The sequence below is a fragment of the Tachyglossus aculeatus genome, chromosome 23, assembly GCF_015852505.1.
Source record: "Tachyglossus aculeatus isolate mTacAcu1 chromosome 23, mTacAcu1.pri, whole genome shotgun sequence".
NCBI classification, from domain to species: domain Eukaryota; kingdom Metazoa; phylum Chordata; class Mammalia; order Monotremata; family Tachyglossidae; genus Tachyglossus; species Tachyglossus aculeatus.
Genome location: NC_052088.1, coordinates 41,049,973 through 41,072,584, shown reverse-complemented (window position 1 = coordinate 41,072,584; position 22,612 = coordinate 41,049,973). Strand labels below are relative to the sequence as shown.

Genomic DNA, 22,612 nt, shown 5'->3' with positions numbered 1-22,612 from the left:
AAATACGATTGAATGAATGAATGAATGAATGGATGGATGGATGTATATATGTTGCCAACTTGTACTTCCCAAGCGCTTAGTCCAGTGCTCTGCACACAGTAAGCGCTCAATAAATGATTGAATGAATGAATGAATGAATGAATGGATGGGTGTATATATGTTGCCAACTTGGACTTCCCAAGCGCTTAGTCCAGTGCTCTGCACACAGTAAGCGCTCGAGAAATACGATTGATTGATTGATATGTTTGTACATATTACTCTATTTTACTTGTACGTATTTATTCTATTTATTTTATTTTGTTAATATGCTTTGTTTTGTTGTCTGTCTCCCCCTTTTAGACTGTGAGCCCACCGTTGGGTAGGGACCGTCTCTAGATGTTGCCAACTTGGACTTCCCAAGCGCTTAGTCCAGTGCTCTGCACACAGTGAGCGCTCAATAAATACGAATGAATGAATGACCGACCCCCCCCGGGTCACTGAGTTCTGGCAGACAGTGACGTAGAATCCCCCGTCGACGGAGGGCCCTCTCTAGCCCCACTTCCGGTTCTCTATGGTTCTGGGCGGAAGTGCTGGCGGAAGTGGCGTCCGGACGCGCCTTCCGCCCTCAGCCCTCGGCCTGGGTGGGCGCGATGCCGGCTCCTTCCGCCGCCGCGTCGTCGTCGTCGCCGCAGGTGCCGGAGGTGTCGGAGCGGATGGAGAGCTTCGTGGAGGCGCTGAGGCGGGGCTCCGGGAACCGCAGCTCCGAGGACCTGGCCCGGCACGCCGTGGGCCTGCTCCGGGCCATCGTCGCCCGCGGACGCTGGGGCAACGCCGGTCACAGCGCCGACCCCTGGCCGGGGGCGGGATCGCGGGGGGGGGGGGATGGCGGCGGGGGGCGGGGGGGGGAGAGGGGAGAGAGGGGAGGGGGAGAGAGGGAAGGGGAGGGAGGATCAATCAATCAATCGTATTTATTGAGCGCCTACTGTGTGCAGAGCGCTGGACTAAGCGCTGGGGAAGTCCAAGTTGGCAACTTATGGAGACAGTCCCTACCCAACAGTGGGCTCACAGTCTAGAAGGGGGAGGCGGAGAACAAAACCAGACATATTAACAAAATAAAAGAAGTAGAAAAGGGAGAAAAGAGAGAGGGGAGGGGGAAAGGGGAGGGAGGAGGGAGAGAAGAGAGAGAGAGGGGGGGGGGGAGAGATGGGAGGGGAAGGGAAAAGGGGAGGGAGAAGGGGGAGAGAAGAGAGAGAGGGATGGGAGAAGGGGAGGGAGGAGAGGGAGAGAAAAGAGAGGGGTGGGAGAGGAGGGAGAGAAGAGAGAGGGATGGAAGAGGAGAGTGGGGGGAGGAGAGGGAGAGGCAGAAGAAAGGGGAGGGAGGGGAGAGAGGGAGGGAGGAGAGGGAAAGGGGTGAGAGAGGGGAGGGGAAAAGGGGAGCGAGGAAGGAGAGAAGAGAGAGGGGAGGGGAAGAGGGGAGGGAGGAGAGGGAGAGGAGAGAGAGAGGCGAGGGAGAGGAGAGAGAGAGGCGTGGGAGAGGAGAGAGGGGGAAGGGGAAAAGGGGAGAGGCGGTGGGAGAGGAGAGGGGGAGAGAGAGGAGGGGGAAAAGGGGAGGGAGGAGAGGAAGAGAAGAGAGAGGGGAGGGAGAAAGGGGAGGGAGGAGGGAGAAAAGAGAGAGGGGTGGGAGAGGGAAGGGGAAAGGGGGAGGAAGGAGGGAGAGAAGAGAGAGAGAGGAGGGGGAGGGGGAAAAGGGGAGGGAGGAGAGGGAGAGAACGGGGGGGAGGGGAAAGGGGGAGGGAGGAGAGGGAGAGAAAAGAGAGAGGGGTGGAAGAGGAGAGGGAGAGAGAGAAGGGGAGGGAGGAGAGGGAGAGAAAAGAGAGAGGGGTGGGAGGAGAGGGAGAGAGAGAGAAGGGGAGGGAGGAGAGGGAGAGAGAGAAAAGGGGAGGGAGGAGAGGGAGAGAAAAGAGGGGTAGGAGAGGGAGAGAGAAGGGGAGGGAGGAGAGGGAGAGAGAAGAGAGAGGGGTGGGAGAGGAGAGGGAGAGAGAAGGGGAGGGAGGAGAGGGAGAGAGAGAAAAGGGGAGGGAGGAGAGGGAGAGAGAGAAGGGGGGGAGGAGAGGGAGAGAAAAGAGAGAGGGGTGGGAGAGGAGAGGGAGAGAGAAGGGGAGGGAGGAGAGGGAGAGAAAAGAGAGAGGGGTGGGAGAGGAGAGTGGGGGGAGGGGAGGGAGGAGAGGGAGAGAGAGAGAAGGGGAGGGAGGAGAGGGAGAGAAAAGAGAGGGGTGGGAGAGGAGAGGGAGAGAGAAGGGGAGGGAGGAGAGGGAGAGAGAGAGAAGGGGAGGGAGGAGAGTGGGGGAAGGGGAGGGAGGAGAGGGAGAGAAAAGAGAGAGGGGTGGGAGAGGAGAGGGAGAGAGAAGGGGAGGGAGGAGAGGGAGAGAAAAGAGAGAGGGGTGGGAGAGGAGAGTGGGGGAAGGGGAGAGAGAAGAGGGAGAGAAAAGAGAGAGGGGTGGGAGAGGAGAGGGAGAGAGAAGGGGAGGGAGGAGAGGGAGAGAAAAGAGAGAGGGGTGGGAGAGGAGAGTGGGGGGAGGGGAGGGAGCGGCAGAAGAAAGAGGAGAGGGAGGGGAGAGAGGGTGGAGAGGGAAAGGTGAGAGAGGGGAGGGGAAAAGGGGAGCGAGGAGGGAGAGAAGAGAGGGGAGGGGAAGAGGGGATGGAGGAGGGAGAGAAGAGAGGGGGGCAAAGGGGGGAGAGGGGAGAGAGGGGGGGTGGGAGAGGGGAGGGGGGGTGGGAGAGGAGGGGGAAAAGGGGAGGGAGGAGAGGAAGAGAAGAGAGAGGGGTGGGAAAAAGGGGAGGGAGGAGGGAGAAAAGAGAGGGGGGTGGGAGAGGGAAGGGGAAAAGGGGAGGAAGGAGGGAGAGAAGAGAGAGAGAGGAGGGGGAGGGGGAGGGGAAGGGGAGGGGAAAAGGGGGGAGGAGAGGGAGAGAAAAGAGAGAGGGGTAGGAGAGGGAGAGAAGAGAGGGGGTGGGAGAGGAGGGGAAAGGGGAAGGGGAGGGAGAGAGAGGGAGGGCAGGGAAAGGCAGAAGAAGGGGGGGAAGGAAGAGGGGAGGGGAAGGGGGAGAGACGGAGACGAGGGGAGGGGGAGAGAAGGAGACGAGGGGAGAGGGAGAGAAGAGAGAGGGAACGAAGGGGGAGGAAGAGAGAAGGTGGGGAGAAGGGGGGAGGGAAGGAAAGAGAGGGAGAGGGGAGGGAGGGGAGGAGGCGAGAAAGGGGGGAGGGTGGAGAAGGGGAGAGACGGGAGGGGAGAGAAGGAGAAGAGGGAGGGATAGAGTAAGGGGGAAAGGGAGAAATGAAGGGGTAATAATTGCAATAATAGTTGTGGTATTTCTCAAGCGCTTACTATGTACAAAGCACTGTTCTAAGCGCTAGGGTACATACAAGGTAATCAGGTTGGGCACAGTCCCCTGTTCCACATGGGGCTCCCAGGGTCCACCCCATTTTCCAGATGAGGGAACTGAGGACCAAGGAAGTGACGAGACTTGCCCAACATCACACAGCAGAGGAGTGACGGAGCTGGGATTAGAACTCACGTCCTCTGACTCCCAAGCCCCCGGGCTCATGCCCCGAGGCCATGGGGGTGAAGGAAGGGGAACAGGGAGGGGTGGAGGAAGGGGAGAGAGGAATGAAGGGAGGGAAGGATGGAGGAAGGGGGGAGAGGGAGGGATGGAGGAAGGGGAGAGAGGAATGAAGGGAGGGAAGGATGGAGAAAGGAAGGAAGGGGGAAGAGAGAGGGATGAAGAAAGAGGGGAGAGAGAGGGATGGAGGAAGGGGAGAGAGGGATGAAGGGAGGGAGAGAGGGTTGAAGAAAGTTGGGGGGGAAAAGGAAGGATGAAGAAAGGGAGGGGGGGAAAAGGGAGGGATGAAGAAAGGGAGAGAGGGAGGGAGATAGGGAAGGGGAGAAAGGGAGAGACAGAGTGGACAGCTCCTCTAGACTGTAAGCTCATTGTGGGCAGGGAACAGGTCTGCCACCTCTGTTGTACTCTTCCCTCCCAAACACTAGTACAGTGCTCTGCACAGAGCAGGTGCTCCATAAATACTATTGATTGATTGATTGATTGATAATAAAAAATAATGATGGTATTTGTTAAGCGCTTACTATGTGCAAAGCACTGTTCTAAGCGCTGCGGAGGTTACAGAGTGATCGGGTTGCCCACAGTTTTAATCCCCCTTTTACAAATGAGGTGACTGAGGCCCAGAGAAGTGACTTGCCCAGAGTCACCTAACTGGCAGTTGGCGGAGCCGGGATTTGAACCCGTGACCCCCGACCCCAAAGCCCGGGCTCTTCCCACCGGGAGCCTCCCTCCCCGCCCTCCTCTGGGGCCCGGCCCGGCTCACCCGGTCCCCGTCGCCGTTGCAGGGGAGCTGATGGAGCTGATGAGGAAGGAGGGCCGGAGGATGACGGCCGCCCAGCCCTCGGAGACCACGGTGGGCAACATGGTGCGGAGAGTGCTCAAGATCGTCCGGGAGGAGTACGGCAGGTCGGAGCCGGGCCCCGGGATTCCTTCCAGCGGCTTCTTTTCCCGCGCCGGCCTCCCGCAGGGAGAGGGCCCGTCTGGTGATCCCCCCCGCCACCTTAGACTTGTCTGTGATTGTGTGTTTTTACGCGCTTCTGGACTGTGAGCTCGTTGTTGCGTAGGGACCGACTCTATACGTTGCCAACTTGGACTTCCCAAACGCCTAGTACAGTCCTCTGCGCACAGTAAGCGCTCAATGAATGCGAATGAACGAATGCGCGTCCTCAAGTATCAGTGAGCCGTAGTAATAATGATAATTTATTACGCGTTTACTGTGTGCCATCATCATCATCAATCATATTTATTGAGCGCTTACTATGTGCGGAGCACTGGACTAAGCGCTTGGGAAGTACAAGTTGGCAACATATAGGGACAGTCCCTACCCAACAGCGGGCTCACAGTCTAAAAGGGAGAGACAAGGAACTAAACCAAACATACTAACAAAATAAAATAGACTAGATATGTACAAGTAAAATAAATAAATAGAGTAATAAATATGTACAAATACATAGACATATATACAGGTGCTGTGGGGAAGGGAAGGAGGAGTGCCAGGCAGTGTACTAAGCGCTGAGGTGGATACAAGCAAATAGTAATGATAATGATGGTATTTGTTAAACACTTACTATGTGCAGAGCACTGTTCTAAGCACTGGGGAGGTTACAATAATAATAATAATAATAATGATGGTATTTGTTAAGCGCTTACTATGTGCAAAGCAAATAGTAATAATAATGATGGTATTTGTTAAACACTATGTGCAGAGCACTGTTCTAAGCACTGGGGAGGTTACAATAATAATAATAATAATGATGGTATTTGTTAAGCGCTTACTATGTGCAAAGCACTGTTCTAAGCGCTGGGGAGACACAGGGTGATCAGGTTGCCCCACGGGGGGCTCACAGTCTTCATCCCCATTTTACAGAGGAGGGAACTGAGGCCCAGAGAAGGGAAGTGACTTGCCCAGAGTCACACAGCTGCCAATTGGTAGAGCCGGGATTTGAACCCATGAACTCTGACTCCAAAGCCCGGGCTCTTTCCACTGAGCCACGCTGCAGGAGTGAAGTGACTTGCCCAAAGTCACGCAGCTGACATGTGGCGGAGCCGGGATTTGAACCCATGACCTCCGACTCCAAAGCCCGGGCTCTTTCCACCGAGCCACGCTGCTTCTCTGGTGCTTACAAGGTGATCAGGTTGTCCCACGGGGGGCTCACAGTTTTAATCCCCATTTTACAGACGAGGGAACTGAGGCCCAGAGAAGTGAAGCGACTTGCCCAAAGTCACCCAGCTGACAGTTGGCGGAGCCGGGATTTGAACCCATGACCTCGGACTCCAAAGCCCGGGCTCTTTCCACTGACAGTCCCTGTCCCACGTGGGGCTCCCCGTCTCAGTCCCCACTTGGCAGATGAGGTAACTGAGGCCCAGAGAAGTGACTTATCCAGGGTCACGCAGCAGACCAGCGGCAGAGCCGCGATCGGAAGCAGCGTGGCTCAGTGGAAAGAGCCCGGGCTTTGGAGTCAGAGGTCATGGGTTCAAATCCCGGCTCCGCCAACTGTCCGCTGTGTGACTTTGGGCAAGTCACTTCACCTCTCTGGGCCTCAGTTACCTCATCTGTAAAATGGGGGTGAAGACTGTGAGCCCCCCGTGGGACAACCTGATCGCCGTGTATTCTCCCCAGCGCTTAGAACAGTGCTTTGCACATAGTAAGCGCTTAATAAATGCCATTAAAAAAAAAAACCCAGGTGGTTCAGACTCCCAGGCACACGTTCTTATCCACGAGGCCGTGCCGCTTCTCCGGTCTAATTCGGGCCCTTGCCTGCCATTCGATTTAAACTCTCATTTTATCAGTCAGGCCTGTTTATCATCATCAATCGTATTTATTGAGCGCTTACTGTGTGCAGAGCACTGTACTAAGCGCTTGGGAAGTACAAGTTGGCAACATGTAGAGACAGTCCCTACCCAGCAGTGGGCTCACAGTCTAAAAGGGGGAGACAGAGAACAAAACCAAACATACGAACGAAATAAAATAAATAGAATAGATATGCATAAGTAAAATCAATCAATCAATCGTATTTATTGAGCGCTTACTATGTGCAGAGCACTGTACTAAGCGCTTGGGAAGTACAAATTGGCATCACATAGAGACAGTCCCTACCCAACAGTGGGCTCACAGTCTAAAAGGGGGAGACAGAGAACAGAACCAAACATACCAACAAAATAAAATAAGTAGGATAGAAATGTACAAGTAAAATAAATAAATAAATAGATAAATAGAGTAATAAATATGTACAACCATATATACATATATACAGGTGCTGTGGGGAAGGGAAGGAGGTAAGATGAGGGGGATAGAGAGGGGGACGCGGGGGTGAGGAAGGAAGGGGCTCAGTCTGGGAAGGCCTCCTGGAGGAGGTGATCTCTCAGTAGGGCTTTGAAGGGAGGAAGAGAGCTAGCTTGGCGGATGGGCAGAGGGAGGGCAATTCAGGCCCGGGGATTGACGTGGGCCGGGGGTCGATTATTGAGTGCTTACTGTGTGCAGAGCACCGTACTAAGCGCTTGGAAGAGTACAGTGCAACAGAATTGGTAGACAAATTCCCTGCCCACGTTTATTCAGTCATATTTACAGAGTGCTGTACAATACAACACAATAAACGGACACATTCCCTTCCCACGATGAGCTTATAGTCTAGAGGGAACTCGTAGTCTGGAGGGGGAGATGAATATTAATGTAAATAAAAAGTGCTGTGGGGTTGACTGGAGATGACGAATAAAGGGGACAATTCCAAGCGCAAGGGATTGCGGAAGGGAGCGGGAGAAAAGGAGACTAGGGTTTAGTCAGGGAAGGTCTCCAGGAGAAGATGTGCTGCTAATAAGGCTTTGGAAGCGGGAAAAGCGATCGTCTGTCGGATTTGAGGAGGGAGGGCGTTCCAGGATAGAAGCAGGACGTGGGCGAGGGGTCGGCAGCGAGCTGGACGACATCGAGATACGTCAAGGAGGTTGGCGTTAGCGGAAAGAAGTGTGCGGGCTGGATTGTAATAATATGATGGTATTTGTTAAGCACTTACTATGTGCAAAGCACCGTTCTAAGTGCCGGGGGGATACAAGGTGATCAGGTTGTCCCACGGGGGGCTCACAGTCTTAATCCCCAATTTACAGGTGAGGTAACTGAGGCCCAGAGAAGTGACTTGTCCAAAGTCACACAGCTGACAAGTGGCGGAGCCGGGATTTGAACCCCTGACCTCTGACTCCAAAGCCCGGGCTCTTTCCACCGAGCCACGTTGCTTCTCTAACGTGGGAATTGTAGTGGGAAAGCAGCAAGGTAAGACAGGAGGGGACCAAGGTCGCTGCTTTAAAGCCGACGGCGGAGGGTCCCTGTCTGATGCGGAGGTCGACGGACATCCGCTGGCGGTTCTTGAGGAATGGGGAAATGTGGACCGAAGGGTTTTATAGGAAAACGATCCGGGCGGCCAGAGGGAAGCGTGGACCGGAGCGGGAAGCGACAGGAGGCAGGGAGGCTGATGCAGTCATCCTGGCGGATGACTGACTGCACAGTCATCTTTTAGACTGTGAGCCCACTGTTGGGTAGGGACTGTCTCTATGTGTTGCCAATTTGTACTTCCCAAGCGCTTAGTACAGTGCTCTGCACACAGTAAGCGCTCAATAAATACGATCGATCGATTGGCGGGGTAGAATAAGAGCTTGGATTACTGGGGTAGCAGTTCGGATGGGGAGAAGAGGGTTCAGCGATGTCGCGAACATTGAACCGACAGGGTGTCGTGACAGGTTGAAGGTGCGGAAGCAGCGTGGCTCGGGGGCGAGAGCCCGGGCTTTGGAGTCCGAGGTCATGGGTTCAAATCCCGGCTCCGCCGCTTGTCAGCTGGGTGACTTCGGGCAAGTCACTTCTCTGGGCCTCACCTCATCTGTAAAATGGGGATTAAGATCGTGAGCCCCACATGGGACAACCTGATCACCTTGTATCCTCCCCGGCGCTTAGAACACTGCTTTGCACATAGTAACCGCTTAGCCAATACCAAAATTATTATTATTATTTTGTGGGTTGAATGAGAGAGAGGAGTCGAGGATAACGGCAAGGTTGCAGTTTTTTGAGAGAGAGAGAGGACGGTGGTGTCGTCTACAGTGGTGGGAAAGTCAAGGGGAGAACTGAGTCTCGATGGGAAGATAAGGAGCCCTGTCCTGGGGGTTAGGGGTTCTAATCCCGGCTCCGCCGCCCGTCTGCCGTGTGACCCTGGGTAAGTCACTTCTCTGCATCTCAGTCACCTCATCGAGAATGCGATCCCCATGTGGGACAGGGACCGTGTCCAACCCGATAAGCTTGAATCCACCCCAGCGCTTAGTACCATGGCTGCCCCACGATAAGCGCTTAACAAAACCATAATAATAATGATCAAATGGGGGAGAAAACATTCATTCATTCAGTCGTATCCATTGAGCGCTTACTGTGTGCAGACCACTGTAATAATAATAATGATAGCATTTATTAAGTGCTTACTATGTGCAAAACAGTGTTTTAAGCGCTGGGGAGGTAACAAGATGACGAGGTCATTCATTCAGTCGTATTTATTGAGCGCTTACTGTGTGCAGGGCACTGTACTAAGCGCTTGGGAAGTACAAGTTGGAAGCATATAGAGACGGTCCCTACCCAACAACGAGCTCACGGTCTAGAGGGGGGGACAGACATTAATACAAATAGATAAAACAATAAATTACCGATAGATACATAGGTGCTGTGGGGAGTCATTCATTCAGTCGTATTTATTGAGCGCTTACTGTGTGCAGGGCACTACTAAGCGCTTGGGAAGCACAGGTTGGAAGCACATAGAAGACGGTCCCTTCCCAACAACTAGCTCACATCTAGAGGGGGTGACGGGCATTAATACGAACAGATGAAACAATAAATTACAGATATATACAGATAGATACATAGGTGCTGTGGGGAGTCATTCATTCAATCGTATTTATTGAGCACTTACTCTGCAGGGCACTGAACTAAGCGCTTGGGAAGCACAGATTGGAAGCACATAGAGATGGTCCCTACCCAACAACAAGCTCACGGTCTAGAGGGGGAGACGGGCATTAATACAAACAGATGAAACAATAAATTACAGATATATACAGATAGATACATAGGTGCTGTGGGGAGTCATTCATTCAATCGTATTTATTGAGCACTTACTCTGCAGGGCACTGAACTAAGCGCTTGGGAAGCACAGATTGGAAGCACATAGAGATGGTCCCTACCCAACAACAAGCTCACGGTCTAGAGGGGGAGACAGACATTAATACAAACAGATGAAACAATAAATTACAGATATATACAGATAGATACATAGGTGCTGTGGGGAGTCATTCATTCAATCGTATTTATTGAGCACTTACTCTGCAGGGCACTGAACTAAGCGCTTGGGAAGCACAGGTTGGAAGCACATAGAGACGGTCCCTACCCAACAACGAGCTCACGGTCTAGAGGGGGAGACAGGCATTAATACAAACAGATAAAACAATAAATTACAGATAGATACATAGGTGCTGTGGGGAGTTATTCATTCAATCGTATTTATTGAGCGCTGACTGTGTGCAGGGCACTATACCAAGCGCTTGGGAAGTACAAGGTGGAAACATAGACGGTCCCTTTTCATCCCCGCTTTCCAGACGAGGGAACTGAGGCAGGGAGAAGTGAAGGGACTTGTCCGAGGCCACACGGCTGAGCGTCCCCCCCCCCCCAGCCCCCCGCGGGCTCACAGTCTTCATGCCAATTTTACGGATGAGGTAGCTGAGGCCCAGAGAAGTGAAGCGACTTGCCCCAAGTCACACAGCTGGCAGTTGGCCGGGCCGGGATTCGAACCCAGGACCTCGGACTCCAAAGCCCGGGCTCTTCCCACTGAGCCACGCTGCTGGGCGTGGACAGTATAACCGGCACAACGAGCTCACGGTCTAGAGGAGGAATGTCGGTTCTCCCTAGTGGGGATGGAGACTGCGCCTGACTGGATCGGCTTGTAGCCCAGGGCTTGGCACCATAATAATAATAATATTAATAATAATAATAATAATAATAATGTGTTGTTGTAATCCTGCCAGGCTCCATGGACGCAGCGATGAGAGTGACCATCAGGAGTCCCTTCACAAGCTGCTAACGGCGGGCGGCATGAGCGAAGACTTCAGTACGCACCATGCCCCTCTTCGAGCCAACATCATCGAGGCGATCAGTGAGCTGCTCGTGGAGCTGGGTAAGAGTCTTGTTGGCCGCCCCTTGGGTGCCCGGCCCAGCTCAGGGGCCCCCTCCGTCCCCCGTCCCGGTCCAGTCAGCCCTCCGACCGTGGGTTGTGTTTGTTAATCAATCAATCAATCAATCAATCGTATTTATTGAGCGCTTACTGTGTGCAGAGCACTGGACTAAGCGCTTGGGAAGTCCAAGTTGGCAACAGATAGAGACGGTCCCTACCCAACAGCAGGCTCACAGTCTAAAAGGGGGAGACAGAGAACAAAACCAAACATACTAACAAAATAATAATAATAATAATAATAATAGCATTTATTAAGCGCTTACTATGTGCAATGCACTGTTCTAAGCGCTGGGGAGGTTACAAGGTGATCAGGTTGTCCCACGTGGGGCTCACAGTCTTAATCCCCATTTTACAGATGAGGGAACTGAGGCACAGAGAAGTGAAGTGACTTGCCCAAAGTCACACAGCTGACAAACATATTGTGTCTATATGACACAATATTGTGTCTATATGACTTGTCTATATATGTCTATATATGTGTCTATATATTGTGTCTATATGACGGTCTATATGACACAGCTGACAAAATAAAATAAATAGAATAGATACATACAAGTAAAATAAATAGAGTAATAAATATGTACAAACATATATACATATATACAGGTGCTGTGGGGAAGGGAAGGAGGTAAGATGGGGGGGATGGAGAGGGGGACGAGGAGGAGAGGAAGGAAGGGGCTCAGTCTGGGAAGGCCTCCTGGAGGAGGTGAGCTCTCTGTAGGGCCTTGAAGGGCTAATTAAGTTAATTAAGTTAAGGGCTAATTCTGGGCGCTTCGCCGCATACTATAGACGTGATCTGTCCCTTCGAGGGGCTTGTGGTCCAGTGGGGGAGACAGGCGCCTAAATAATAATAATAATAATGATGGTGGTATTTGTTAAGTGCTTACTATGTGCCAAGCACTGTTCTAAGCACTGGGGGAGATACAAGGTAATCAGGTTGTCCCAAGTGGGGCTCACAGTCTTAATCCCCATTTTACAGATGAGGGAACTGAGGCACAGGGAAGTTAAGTGACTCGCCCAAGGTCACACAGCAGACAAGTGGCGGAGTCGGGATTAGAACCCACGACCTCTGACTCCCAAGCACATCAAGGGGTAGCAAGCCTGTTTACTTGGATTGATGCCTGTCTCCCCCCGCCAGACTGTGAGCCCGTCGTGGGCAGGGATCGTCTCTCTTTATTTGCCGTAGTGTACTCTGCAAGCGCTCAGTACAATGCCGGGCACACAGTAAGCGTCCAATAAATACGATTGAGTGAATGAATGAACCGAGTAAAAGGTTATAAACACACACGTGGCGAAGATTCAAGTGAATAGGTGATGCAGTAAGGAGGGAAAATAGAATCAGGACTGTACGCTTATTGTGGGCAGGGAACGTGTCTTACACTCTGTTGTCCTCTTCCAAGCGTCTAGTACGGGCCCACAGTAAGCACTCTATATCGTTGCTTGTTAATCAGCGTTCAGTATATACCACTGATTCATCAGGGAAGGCTTCCTGGAGGAGACACAGCTTCAGTAGGGCTTTGAAGATGAGGCTAGAGAAGCAGCACAGCTCAGTGGAAAGAGCCCGGGCTTTGGAGTCAGAGGTCATGGGTTCGTATCCCGACTCTGCCACATGTCTGCTGTGTGACCTTGGGCAAGTCACTTAACTTCTCTGAGCCCCAGTTCCCTCATCTGTAAAATGGGGATGAAGACTGTGAGCCCCACGGGGGACAACTTGATCACCTTGTATCCCCCTCAGCGCTTAGAACAGTGCTGTGCACGTAGTAAGCGCTTAATAAATGCCATCATTATTATTATTATTATTATTATAGGAGTAGGGAGGGATGTCCATGCAGGAGGAACTGTGGGGCGACAAGAGGAAGGGGAACGAAAGGAAACCAGGGTGAGACACGGCGTATTAGAGGCGGCAAAATATGCAGGCTGGGTTATAGCCGTAATGAGCAACACTATGCAGGAGGGGAAGAGCCGATCGGGCGTCTTAAAGCCGACGATGAGGGGTTTCCGCCTGCTGAGGAGATGGTGGGTGTTTATGCTGAGCGTTCATTTAGTCGTATTTATTGAGCGCTTACTGTGTGCGGAGCACTGTACTAAGCGATTGGAAAGTACAGTTCGGCAACAGATAGAGGCAATCCCTACCCAACAACGGGCTCACAGTCTAGAAGGGGGAGACGGACAACAGAACAAGGAGACTGGCATCGATGCCATCAAAATAAATAGAATTATAGCTATATACACACCATTAATAAAATAGAGTAATAAATATGTACAAATACAAGTGCTTGGGGAGAGAAAGGGGGTAGAGGGAGGAGGGAGGGCTTTGGGGAGGGGAGGAGGAGCAGAGGATAAGGGGAGGCTCAGTCTGGGAAGGGCTCCTGGAGGAGGTGAGCTCTCAGTAGGGCTTTGAAGAGAGCGAGTGTGTGGAGGGAGGGCATTTCAGGCGAGAGGTAGGACGAGGGCCAGGGGTCGATGGCGGGACAGGTAAGAACGAGGCACGTTGAGGAGATTAGCGGCGGAGGAGCGGAGGGTGCGGGCTGGGCTGTAGAAGGAGAGAAGGGAGGTGAGGTAGGAAGGGGCGAGGGGATGGAGACCCTTGAAGCCCAGGGTGAGGAGTTTCTGCCTGATGCGCAGATTGATTGGTAGCCACTGGAGATTTTTGAGGAGGGGAGTAACATGCCCAGAGCGTTTCTGCACAGAGATGATCCGGGCAGCAGTGTAAAGTGTAGACCGAAGTGGGGAGAGACAGGAGGTTGGGAGATCGGGGATCCAGAACTGAACTTTGAGGGACCCCTACAGAAAGAGTTCGAGGAGGGATACCAAGCTGTGTTCAGGTTTCCGGGTAAGGGAACTAGCCCACGGTGTCAGAGGCGACTGAGGGGCGTGGGAGGATCAATCAATCAATCGTATTTATTGAACGCTTATTGTGTGCAGAGCACTGTACTAAGCGCTTGGGAAGTACAAGTTGGCAACATAGAGAGACAGTCCCTACCCAACAGTGGGCTCACAGTCTTAAAGGGGGAGACAGAGAACAAAACCAAACATACTAACAAAATAAAATAAATAGAACAGATATGCACAAATAAAATAAACAAATAAGGAGGATGGGGGAGGATTAGAGTCCGTTAGGTTTGGAGAGGAGGTCGTCACTGGTGACTTTTGGAGAGGGCAGTTTCAGGGGAGCGGAGGTGACGGGTGTCAACGGGTTGCTCGGGCAAAGCACCTCGCTTGCAGTGGGCGCTCAGTCGATGACACTGGTTAATTGGACGAGCCCCTTCTTAAAGAGCCTCGGCCCGGGGGGAGTTTCGCCCTTCAGCCCCGTCTCCCGCTTGCAGAGGGGACGACGGAGAACATCGCCGCGCAGGCGCTAGAGCACATCCACTCCAACGAAGTCATCATGACCATTGGCTACTCCCGCACCGTGGAGGCCTTCCTCAAGGAAGCGGCCCGCAAGCGCAAGTTCCACGTCATCGTCGCGGAGTGTGCCCCTTTCTGCCAGGTAGGAGCCGCGAAGGGGATGGACCGGTGGCCAGCGGGCCACCAGCCACGGGCAAGGGATCTGCCGGTCGTGTGACTCACCATGCCGGAGCGGGGAAGTAGACACGGGCTCATCATCTGGGGTGTGGGTAAGAAAGGGAAGCAGTATGGGGCCCGGGCCTCAGAGTCGAAAGGCCCCGAGTTCTCATCCCGGCTCTGCCGTGTGACCCTCACTTCTGCGGGCCTCAGTTACCTCATCTGTAAAATGGTGACTAATAATAATAAGGATGAGCGTCTTTGTTAAGCGCTTACTACGTGCCAAGCGCTATTCTAAGCGCTGGGGGAGATACTAGGTGATCAGGTTGTCCCGCATGGGGCTCACGGTCTTCATCCCCATTTCACAGACGAGGCCCAGAGAAGTGGGGTGACTTGCCCAAAGTCATAAGGCTGATAAGTGGCGGAGCCGGGATTAGAACCCACGACCCCTGACTCCCGAGCCCGGGCTCTTTCCGCAGAGCCGAGCTGCTTATTAAGAGGGTGAGCCCCATGTGGGACAGGGACTCTGTCCAACCCGAGTGACTTGTATCCACCCCCGTGCTTAGAACAGTGTTTGGCACATAGTAAGTGCTTAACAAGGACCAGTAGTCGTAGTATTGTCTACTGTGGGACCTTGGGCAAGTCACCTCACTTCTCTGGGCCTCAGTTCCCTCATAAAATGGGGATGAAGATTGGGAGCCCCGTGTGGGACAGGGACTGTGTCCAAGCTGATTACCCTGAAATGAACCGGACCATGGCCGACTTACTCCACGCACGGCCCAGAGGGATCATTCTAGACCCCAGATCCACCGGAAAACTCAAAAACTCCTCAGCGGGCCGCTTTGCCACTATCTACAGATGGAGAGTTCAGCTCTCCGCTCCTCCTGGGCGGGACCCGCTCGGCCACCGGGAGGGCTTCAAGTCAGTAAAAGCAGCCGCGTGAATTTGCGGCCCCTCCGTGCCCGAGTCCGGAGCTGGGGCCGAACTGGCCGGGCCGGATCTGTTGGCTTTCTCCTGGCACGTCGCTTTAATTAGCCTCCCCTGAGCACCCAAACCCCAGAGTCGTAGTGATAGTTTGTATTAAACGCCTGCTCCGGGCAGATCGCCGTACTGAGTGCTGGGGGAAAAGAAATTCACGGGTGAGAATTAGACAACCTGCTGGGGCCCTCGAGGGGCTTCCAGTCTTATGAGGGGTTTGGCGACGGACCTAATTGGGAAAAATGAAGTCGCACCGATAGGAAAAGAAAGTGAGAGAGGGAACGGGCACAGAGAAGTCCAGCCACCCCCAAGTCTTGGCCCGCTGTTCTGAAATTTTTGGCTGCCGTTAAGTTCATTCCTGGGTGGCTCCGCACAGGCAGGGAGAGGACGTTTTGGGGGGCCTCGGGGGAGAGGTGAGGCCCGGAGCTGGCTTTTGTTCCCCTCTCCCCTGGAGCGTTCATCGGCTTCTCCTCTCCGTGGCAGGGTCACGAGATGGCCGTCAATTTGGCCAAAGAGAACATCGAGACGACGGTCATGACGGATGCCGCCATCTTCGCCGTCATGTCACGGGTCAATAAGGTGGGTGCGTCGTAAACCCTGGAGACGGAGGGGTGACTTGCTGCCTTTCCGTCGCCGATGCTGTCTCCTCCCTCAGGGACTGTTCCTACTCCCTGGGAGCAGCGAGGGCGGTGCCAGGGGCGTGGTGGGAAGGTTACGCCTGATAAGCGGTCCGACAGAGGCACTTGATGGAGTGGGGGAATGGGTGGCGAGGGTGGCCGATCCTCCCAGTGTGGGAAGCGGAACCGATCCGGGGGTAATCTTTCCTCCCTACCCTGCGTTCCGGGACTTACCCCCTCCCGGCATCGGTCTTCTGTCCAGAAATGCCGAAATCACCGTTTCAGCGATGGCAGGGCCCCTCTCTTTCCTTTTCCCAGTCTCCTTTAGGCCTCTCGCCCAGGCCGGCCGCTCCTCTTAGGCCCCCGATAGCCAGACAAGCTCACGTCACTCTTTCCGCCCTCCAGGTGATCATCGGCACCAAGACCATCCTGGCCAACGGGGGCCTGAGAGCGGTGACGGGGACTCACACTTTGGCCCTGGCAGCCAAGCATCACTCCACCCCCCTGATTGTCTGCGCTCCCATGTTCAAGCTTTCTCCCCAGGTGGGTCGGTGGTTGGAAGGGAAAGAATCCTCATTCGGGGGCTGCCCTATTGCTTGGGTCCCTCTCTAGCCACCAAGGAGATGTGCTAATGGGGAGAAGTGGGGAAGCAAGCGAAGGGAGAGGCCAGGGGGAATATCTCTCTCTCCCTCTCTCCGCTCTCCTCCCTCCCTTCTCTCCTCTCTCTCTCCTTCCATCCTCCCTCATCTCCTCACCCTCCCCCTTTTCCTCCCTCCTCTTTCTCTTCTCCCTCGTTTTTTTCCCCTCCCTCCTCTCTGTACCTCCTGTCTCCCTCCTCTCTCTCTACTTCTCTTTTTTCTCCCTCCCTCTTCTCCCTACCTCCTCTCTCTTCTATCCCTCCCCTCCCTACCTCCTCTCTCTTCTATCCCTCCCCTCTCTTTCTCCCTCCTCTCTCTCCCCCTTCGTCTCATTCATTCAGTTGTATTTATTGAGCACTTACTGTGTGCAGAGCACTGTACTAAGTGCTTGAAAAGTACAATTTGGCAACATACAAAGACAGTCCCCATCCAACAACAGGCTCCTCTCCCTCCTTTCTTTTGTCTCGCCTTTCTCGTCTCTCCTCCCCTCTCTCTCCCTCCTTGCCTCTCTTCTCCCCCTTCTCTCCTCTCACTCCCTCCTGTCTTCTCTCTCCTCGATTCTCTCTCCTCCCTCCTCTCCTCTCTCTCCCTCCTCTCCCTTCCTCCTCTCTTCTGTCTCTCTCTCTTTCAGCTCCCTTGAACCCAGGTCTTCCCACTGCCACTGGGCTTTCCTCTTAACACTGGGTGGCAATACCTTTGACTCTTTCTACAGACAACCACCCCAAAACTCCTGCCCTCAACATGAGCCCCCCTGCAGATGGGAATATGGGGCAGACATACAGCAGGTGCTGACATTTGATACATGAGGGATGGCGAAATGCTTCACTAAAACACCAGATGTAGCCACTGGCAGGGAGAAGGGGTCGCCGAACTCCAAGGCCCAGCCAAGCTTACTTAACTCTCTCTCTTGTAGTTCCCAAACGAAGAGGATTCATTTCACAAGTTTGTGTCCCCCGAGGAAGTCCTGCCTTTCACAGAGGGTACGGTATTCCGTGGTGGGAGGGCTCGGGCCTTAAAGGGAAGAGGAATTGTTTGCGGTCTCTACCCTATTAAAGACAGCTTTAAGTCTGATGTGCCTGCCTGCATTTTGAAGTCATTCCTTGCAGCTGGCGGAGGAAAGGGTTTCTTTTTTTTTTCCTCTGATGGCTTGATTTAATTTTCTTTAATTGTATTTGTTAAGTGCTTATCGTGTGCCAGGCACGGGGGTAAATACCAGCTAATCAGGTCAGACACAATCCCTGGCCCCTACTGGGGCTCACGGGCTTAATCCCCATTTGACAGATGAGGGAACTGAGGCCCAGAGAAGTGAAAGCGACTTGCCCAGGGTAACCCGGCAGACAAGCGGCGGAGCCGGGATCAGAACTCCAGATCTTTCAACTCCCAGTGCTTACTGTGTAGTGAGCGCTTGGGATGTGTGGGTGTGGTGCTCATTTTCACGGCCGACACGGCCTTCTCTTCTAGGGGTCATTCTGGAGAAGGTCAGCGTGCACTGCCCTGTGTTTGACTACGTCCCCCCGGAGCTCATCACCCTCTTCATCTCCAACATCGGTGGGAATGCCCCTTCCTACATTTACCGCCTCATGAGCGAGCTCTACCACCCGGACGATCACCAGCTCTGATGGCTTTGGGCCGCCTGACGGAAGGGGCTTCGGTGGGTCTGCCGTCTTCCCAGGAGATCCAGAGGGGCTCCCGTTTCTCTGCCCTTAACGGAGCGGCGGGATTTAACCGAGCGAGGTCCGCCTGACCCGGATGCCTCTGTAGAGGAACGGAAAAGTTCCAGTTCGCTCTAGTGTCAGACAGAACACTGAATCTCTCCCCGTGGCAGTGAGCCTTAGCTAGGAATGGCCATCTATCGCCTCTTCTCCCAGTCCGGGCCAATAAAAGCCGCTTTAATGGGCTCCTGCGTTCCCGTATTTACCGACCTGGTGATGACGGGCGACCCGGTTACCATACGTGGACAGTCGCGCCCGGTGCAGGACTGTAAATCCGAAATAATAGATGCTATAATAAACGCTTTTGGGGGACGGGGAGCGGGGAAAGGACCGATCGTGTTTTTGAGAAGGATGAAAAACCTACCTTCGGTGGCAGTTTTGGACAGATGAGTAGACACGTGTCCTCACTGGGAGGTTTTGGCTGGAGGGAGAAGAGAATGAGAAAGGCCAAGTCTGAAAGTCTGTCTTAGTAATGCGGTGATTCTGGTGAACTCGAGGCGTTTGATTACTACAGATTGTTCCAAAGTCATTAATGGGGTTAAGGGGTTATTATTGCTTGGTGTGGTTTATCACTTGGCTTTCCATCCTGAAATGGTACGTTATTTTTGGCTATATTCATGAAAATACCTATTTGTGAGTATGTCTTAATTGCTGAGTTTGGTATAATAATAATAATGGCATTTGTTAAGCACTTACTGTGTGCCAAGCAGTGTTCTAAGCACTGGGGGGGGGGGGGGGGGGATACAAGGTAATCAGGTTGTCCCACATGGGGCTCACAGTCTTAATCCCCATTTTACAGATGAGGTAGTTTAGGCACAGAGAAGTGACTTGTCCAAAGTCTCACAGCTCACAAGTGGCGGAGCAGAGATTAGAACCCATGACCTCTGACTCCCAAGCCCAGGCTCTTTCCACTGAGCCACGCTGCTTCTCCTACTGAGATACTCAGGGCAGACACCTGTATCACCTGTATATCACCTGTATATATGTTTGTACATATTTATTACTCTATTGTACTTGTACATATCTATTCTATTTATTTTATTTTGTTAGTATGTTTGTTTTTGTTCTCTGTCTCCCCCTTTTAGACTGTGAGCCCACTGTTGGATAGGGACTGTCTCTATATGTTGCCAACTTGTACTTCCCAAGCACTTAGTACAGTGCTGTGCACACAGTAAGCGCTCAATAAATACGATTGATTGATTGATTGACAGAGCCCCTGAACCACATAGGGTTCACAGTTTAAGGTGGGGAAGGAGAAGAGAGAAGAAATATATTCCCGTCTGACAGATTAGGAAACAGAGGCACAGGGAAGTTGTGACTCACCCAGCGTCAACCCAGTCAGAACCCGGCTCCACCACTTGTCTGCCGTGTGACCATGAGCAAGTCACTTCTCTTCTCCGTACCTCAGTTCCCTCATCTGTAAAATGGCAATTAAGACTGTGAGCTATGTGGGGCAGGGACTGTGTCCAACCCCGCTTGCTTGTATCCACCCCAGCGCTTAGACAAGTTCCTGGCACATAGGAAGCGCTTAACAAATACCATAGTTGTTAATTCTAATTACAGTTATTAACTAGAACCCTGGTTGTGACGCAGGCGGTAGCAGCAGTTTAAAAAAGAAAGCTTGGGGTGGGAGTCGAGGCCTGGAGCAGTATGGGAGCGTTGATTTGGGTAGCAGAAAGGAGCTGGAAATAGGGGAAGGATTAATCGTGTGATTTCGCCATCATTCAGTTGTATTTATTGAGAGTTGACTGTGTGCAGAGCACTGTATTAAGCACTTGGGAGAGGACAATACAACAATAAACAGACACTTTCCCTGCCCACAACGAGCTTGACAGTCTAGATGCGGGGAGACACACTAATTACATGGACTACATGGGGACGGATTCTGGAAAGAAACCTAATTGCACGCCAGTCAACGGGCAGACGTGCCCCACGATACAATCACATTTTCAAAAGGAGAATAATCACATTTCAGAAGGGGTGGGGGCCACTTTTCACGAATTCCTTTAAGCCTACTTAAGTACGGGCCTGCCCCGGAACCAAACTGCAATCCCGTTTACCGGCAAAATTTGCAAGGCGAAAACGTTACTCAGATACCCGCAAGTATTTCTTTCCGGGCAAAAGGAAAAACTGAAACAGCCCCAAAAGAGGCCTTCTAAATGTTTATGGGAACGTTGCTTTTAATTAAGGACAGTGAGGAAATTGCAAGATGTTCAGTTCCCATTCAGTCTGTCCTGTGAGATGTATTTTTACGCAGGGAGCTGAGATGCTAATCTGATCCCAAGCAACTCAAAGCGGAGAAGTCATTGCTCCCGCTACCTATTGTCCAAAACAAAGCAAGAATGATCACGCCCTGTGTTCTAGGTTGGCCGAAGCAACCACGCATCCTGTGCCTAAAAATTGTGAGTCGCCCTTAATAATAATAATAATTATAATGATGGCATTTGTTAAGCGCTTACTATGTGCAAAGCACTGTTCTAAGCGCTGGGGGGGGGGATACAAGGTGACCAGGTTGTCCCGCGTGGGGCTCACAGTCATCATCCCCATTTTACAGATGAGGTAATTGAGGCTCCGAGAAGTTAAGTGACTTGCCCAAGGTCACACAGCAGACGTGGTGGAGCTGGGATTCGAACCCATGACTTCTGACTCCAAAGCCCGGGCTCTTTCCACTGAGCCACGCTGCTTCTCTTCTGACTGGTTCGCTCATTTCCGAAGACGATGAGGCGATACCGTCCAAGGTGCTTTGTGACGACCAAGGCCGGACTCCTGGGTTCGCCCTTGTCCTCCTGGGTGGCCCTGCCTCAGTTTCCATGGCTGAAAAGTGCGGAGCACATTGACCCGTCATGTGGAGTAGTGAGAAATAGTAATTTTTTGTGGGTGCTATTGGTTAAGCACTAAGCGCCGACACTACTAAGCGCTGGGGTAGATACAAGTTAGGTTGGATATGATCCCTGTTCCACATGGGGCTCGCTGTCATTCAATTGTATTTATTGAGTGCTTACTGTGTGCAGAGGACTGTGCTAAGCGCTTGGGAAGTACAAGTTGGTAACATATAGAGACGGTCCCTACCCAACAACGGGCTCACAGCCTAGAAGGGGGAGACAGACAACAAAACAAAACATGAGCCCACTGTTGGGTAGGGACCGTCTCTATATGTTGCCAACTTGTACTTCCCAAGCGCTTAATACAGTGCTCTGCACCCAGTAAGCGCTCAATAAATACGATTGATGGATTGAAGTCGTCAGAACAAATAGAAATAAAGCTAGATGCACATCATTAACATCTTACAGATGAGGAAACCGAGGCCCAGAAAAGTGAAGTGACTTGCCAAGGTCACACAGCAGACGGGGCAGAGCTGGGATTAGAACTCGGGTCTTTCGGGCTCCCAGGCCCTTGGTCTATCCACTAGGCCACACTGCTCACTGCAAAGCATTGCACGGGCAAACTGCTTTAACGAAGAATTCCCGGGCCTGACCGGAAAAGCTATCTCCTTCCCAATCACCGTTGGTGAATTGATCCATACAGCCACTCCGAATGGATGCGGTAAAACTGTTTGGAAATGCCGTTTCTAAGCGTCTTCACTTGGCCTTACTCTTTCGCTCGCCCAACAGCTGTTCCGAAACCTCCGGTTGTATGAGGGCCAGATGATTATTAATTCTCAAAATGAGCTGGGAAAGTTCCGACGTTCCTTCACTAACTCCACCAAATGGGAAGCAGCTTCCCGAATACCAGTTACTGATCCCCTGGGCCCTAAATTGGGAATGTCTGGATGACTGCCGCCTTGGACATCTTGGATTGAGGACGGTGTGGAGACAGGTGTCGTTTATGGCTGGAGAAAACTTAGTGAGACGGGATTCCCGCGATCTCACGATTCTTAGCAGCACTGCAGAGTCAGAAGGTCATGGGTTCTAATCCCGGCTCTGCCTCTTGTCTGCTGTATGACCTTGGGCAAGTCATTTCACTTCTTTGAGCCTCAGTTACCTCATCTGTAGAATGGGGAGTGAGACTGAGCCCCACGTGGGACAGGGACTGTGTGCAACCTGATTTCCTTGTATCCACCCTGGCGCTTAGTACTGTGTCAGGTACCTAGTAGGCACTTAACAAATAGCATTATTATTATATTGGGAGCGCCATCTGGGACAGGACTTTGAGCTGATTGAAATGACTGGGGATTTTAGTAATTGAGGTATGCAAGCCCTCTAGACTGGAAGCTTGTTGTGGGCAAGGAATGTATGTTTTCATTCATTCAATCGTATTTATTGAGCGCTTACTGTGTGCAGAGCACTGTACTAAGCGCTTGGGAAGTACAAGTCAGCAACATATAG

At 52.4% G+C, this 22,612-nt stretch overlaps 1 protein-coding gene across 1 annotated transcript; it reads left to right on the top strand.

Moving 5' to 3' along the window:
* The first annotated feature begins 605 nt into the window (after positions 1–605).
* On the top strand, positions 606–18,472 carry EIF2B2 (eukaryotic translation initiation factor 2B subunit beta). Its single transcript, XM_038765941.1, has 8 exons — positions 606–813; positions 4,380–4,500; positions 10,633–10,781; positions 14,165–14,328; positions 15,804–15,899; positions 16,343–16,480; positions 17,489–17,555; positions 18,037–18,472. Exons 1-8 carry the CDS (start codon positions 630–632, stop codon positions 18,192–18,194), a joined length of 1,077 nt encoding a protein of 358 aa, XP_038621869.1. The 5' UTR covers positions 606–629; the 3' UTR covers positions 18,195–18,472.
* Positions 18,473–22,612: the final 4,140 nt, after the last annotated feature.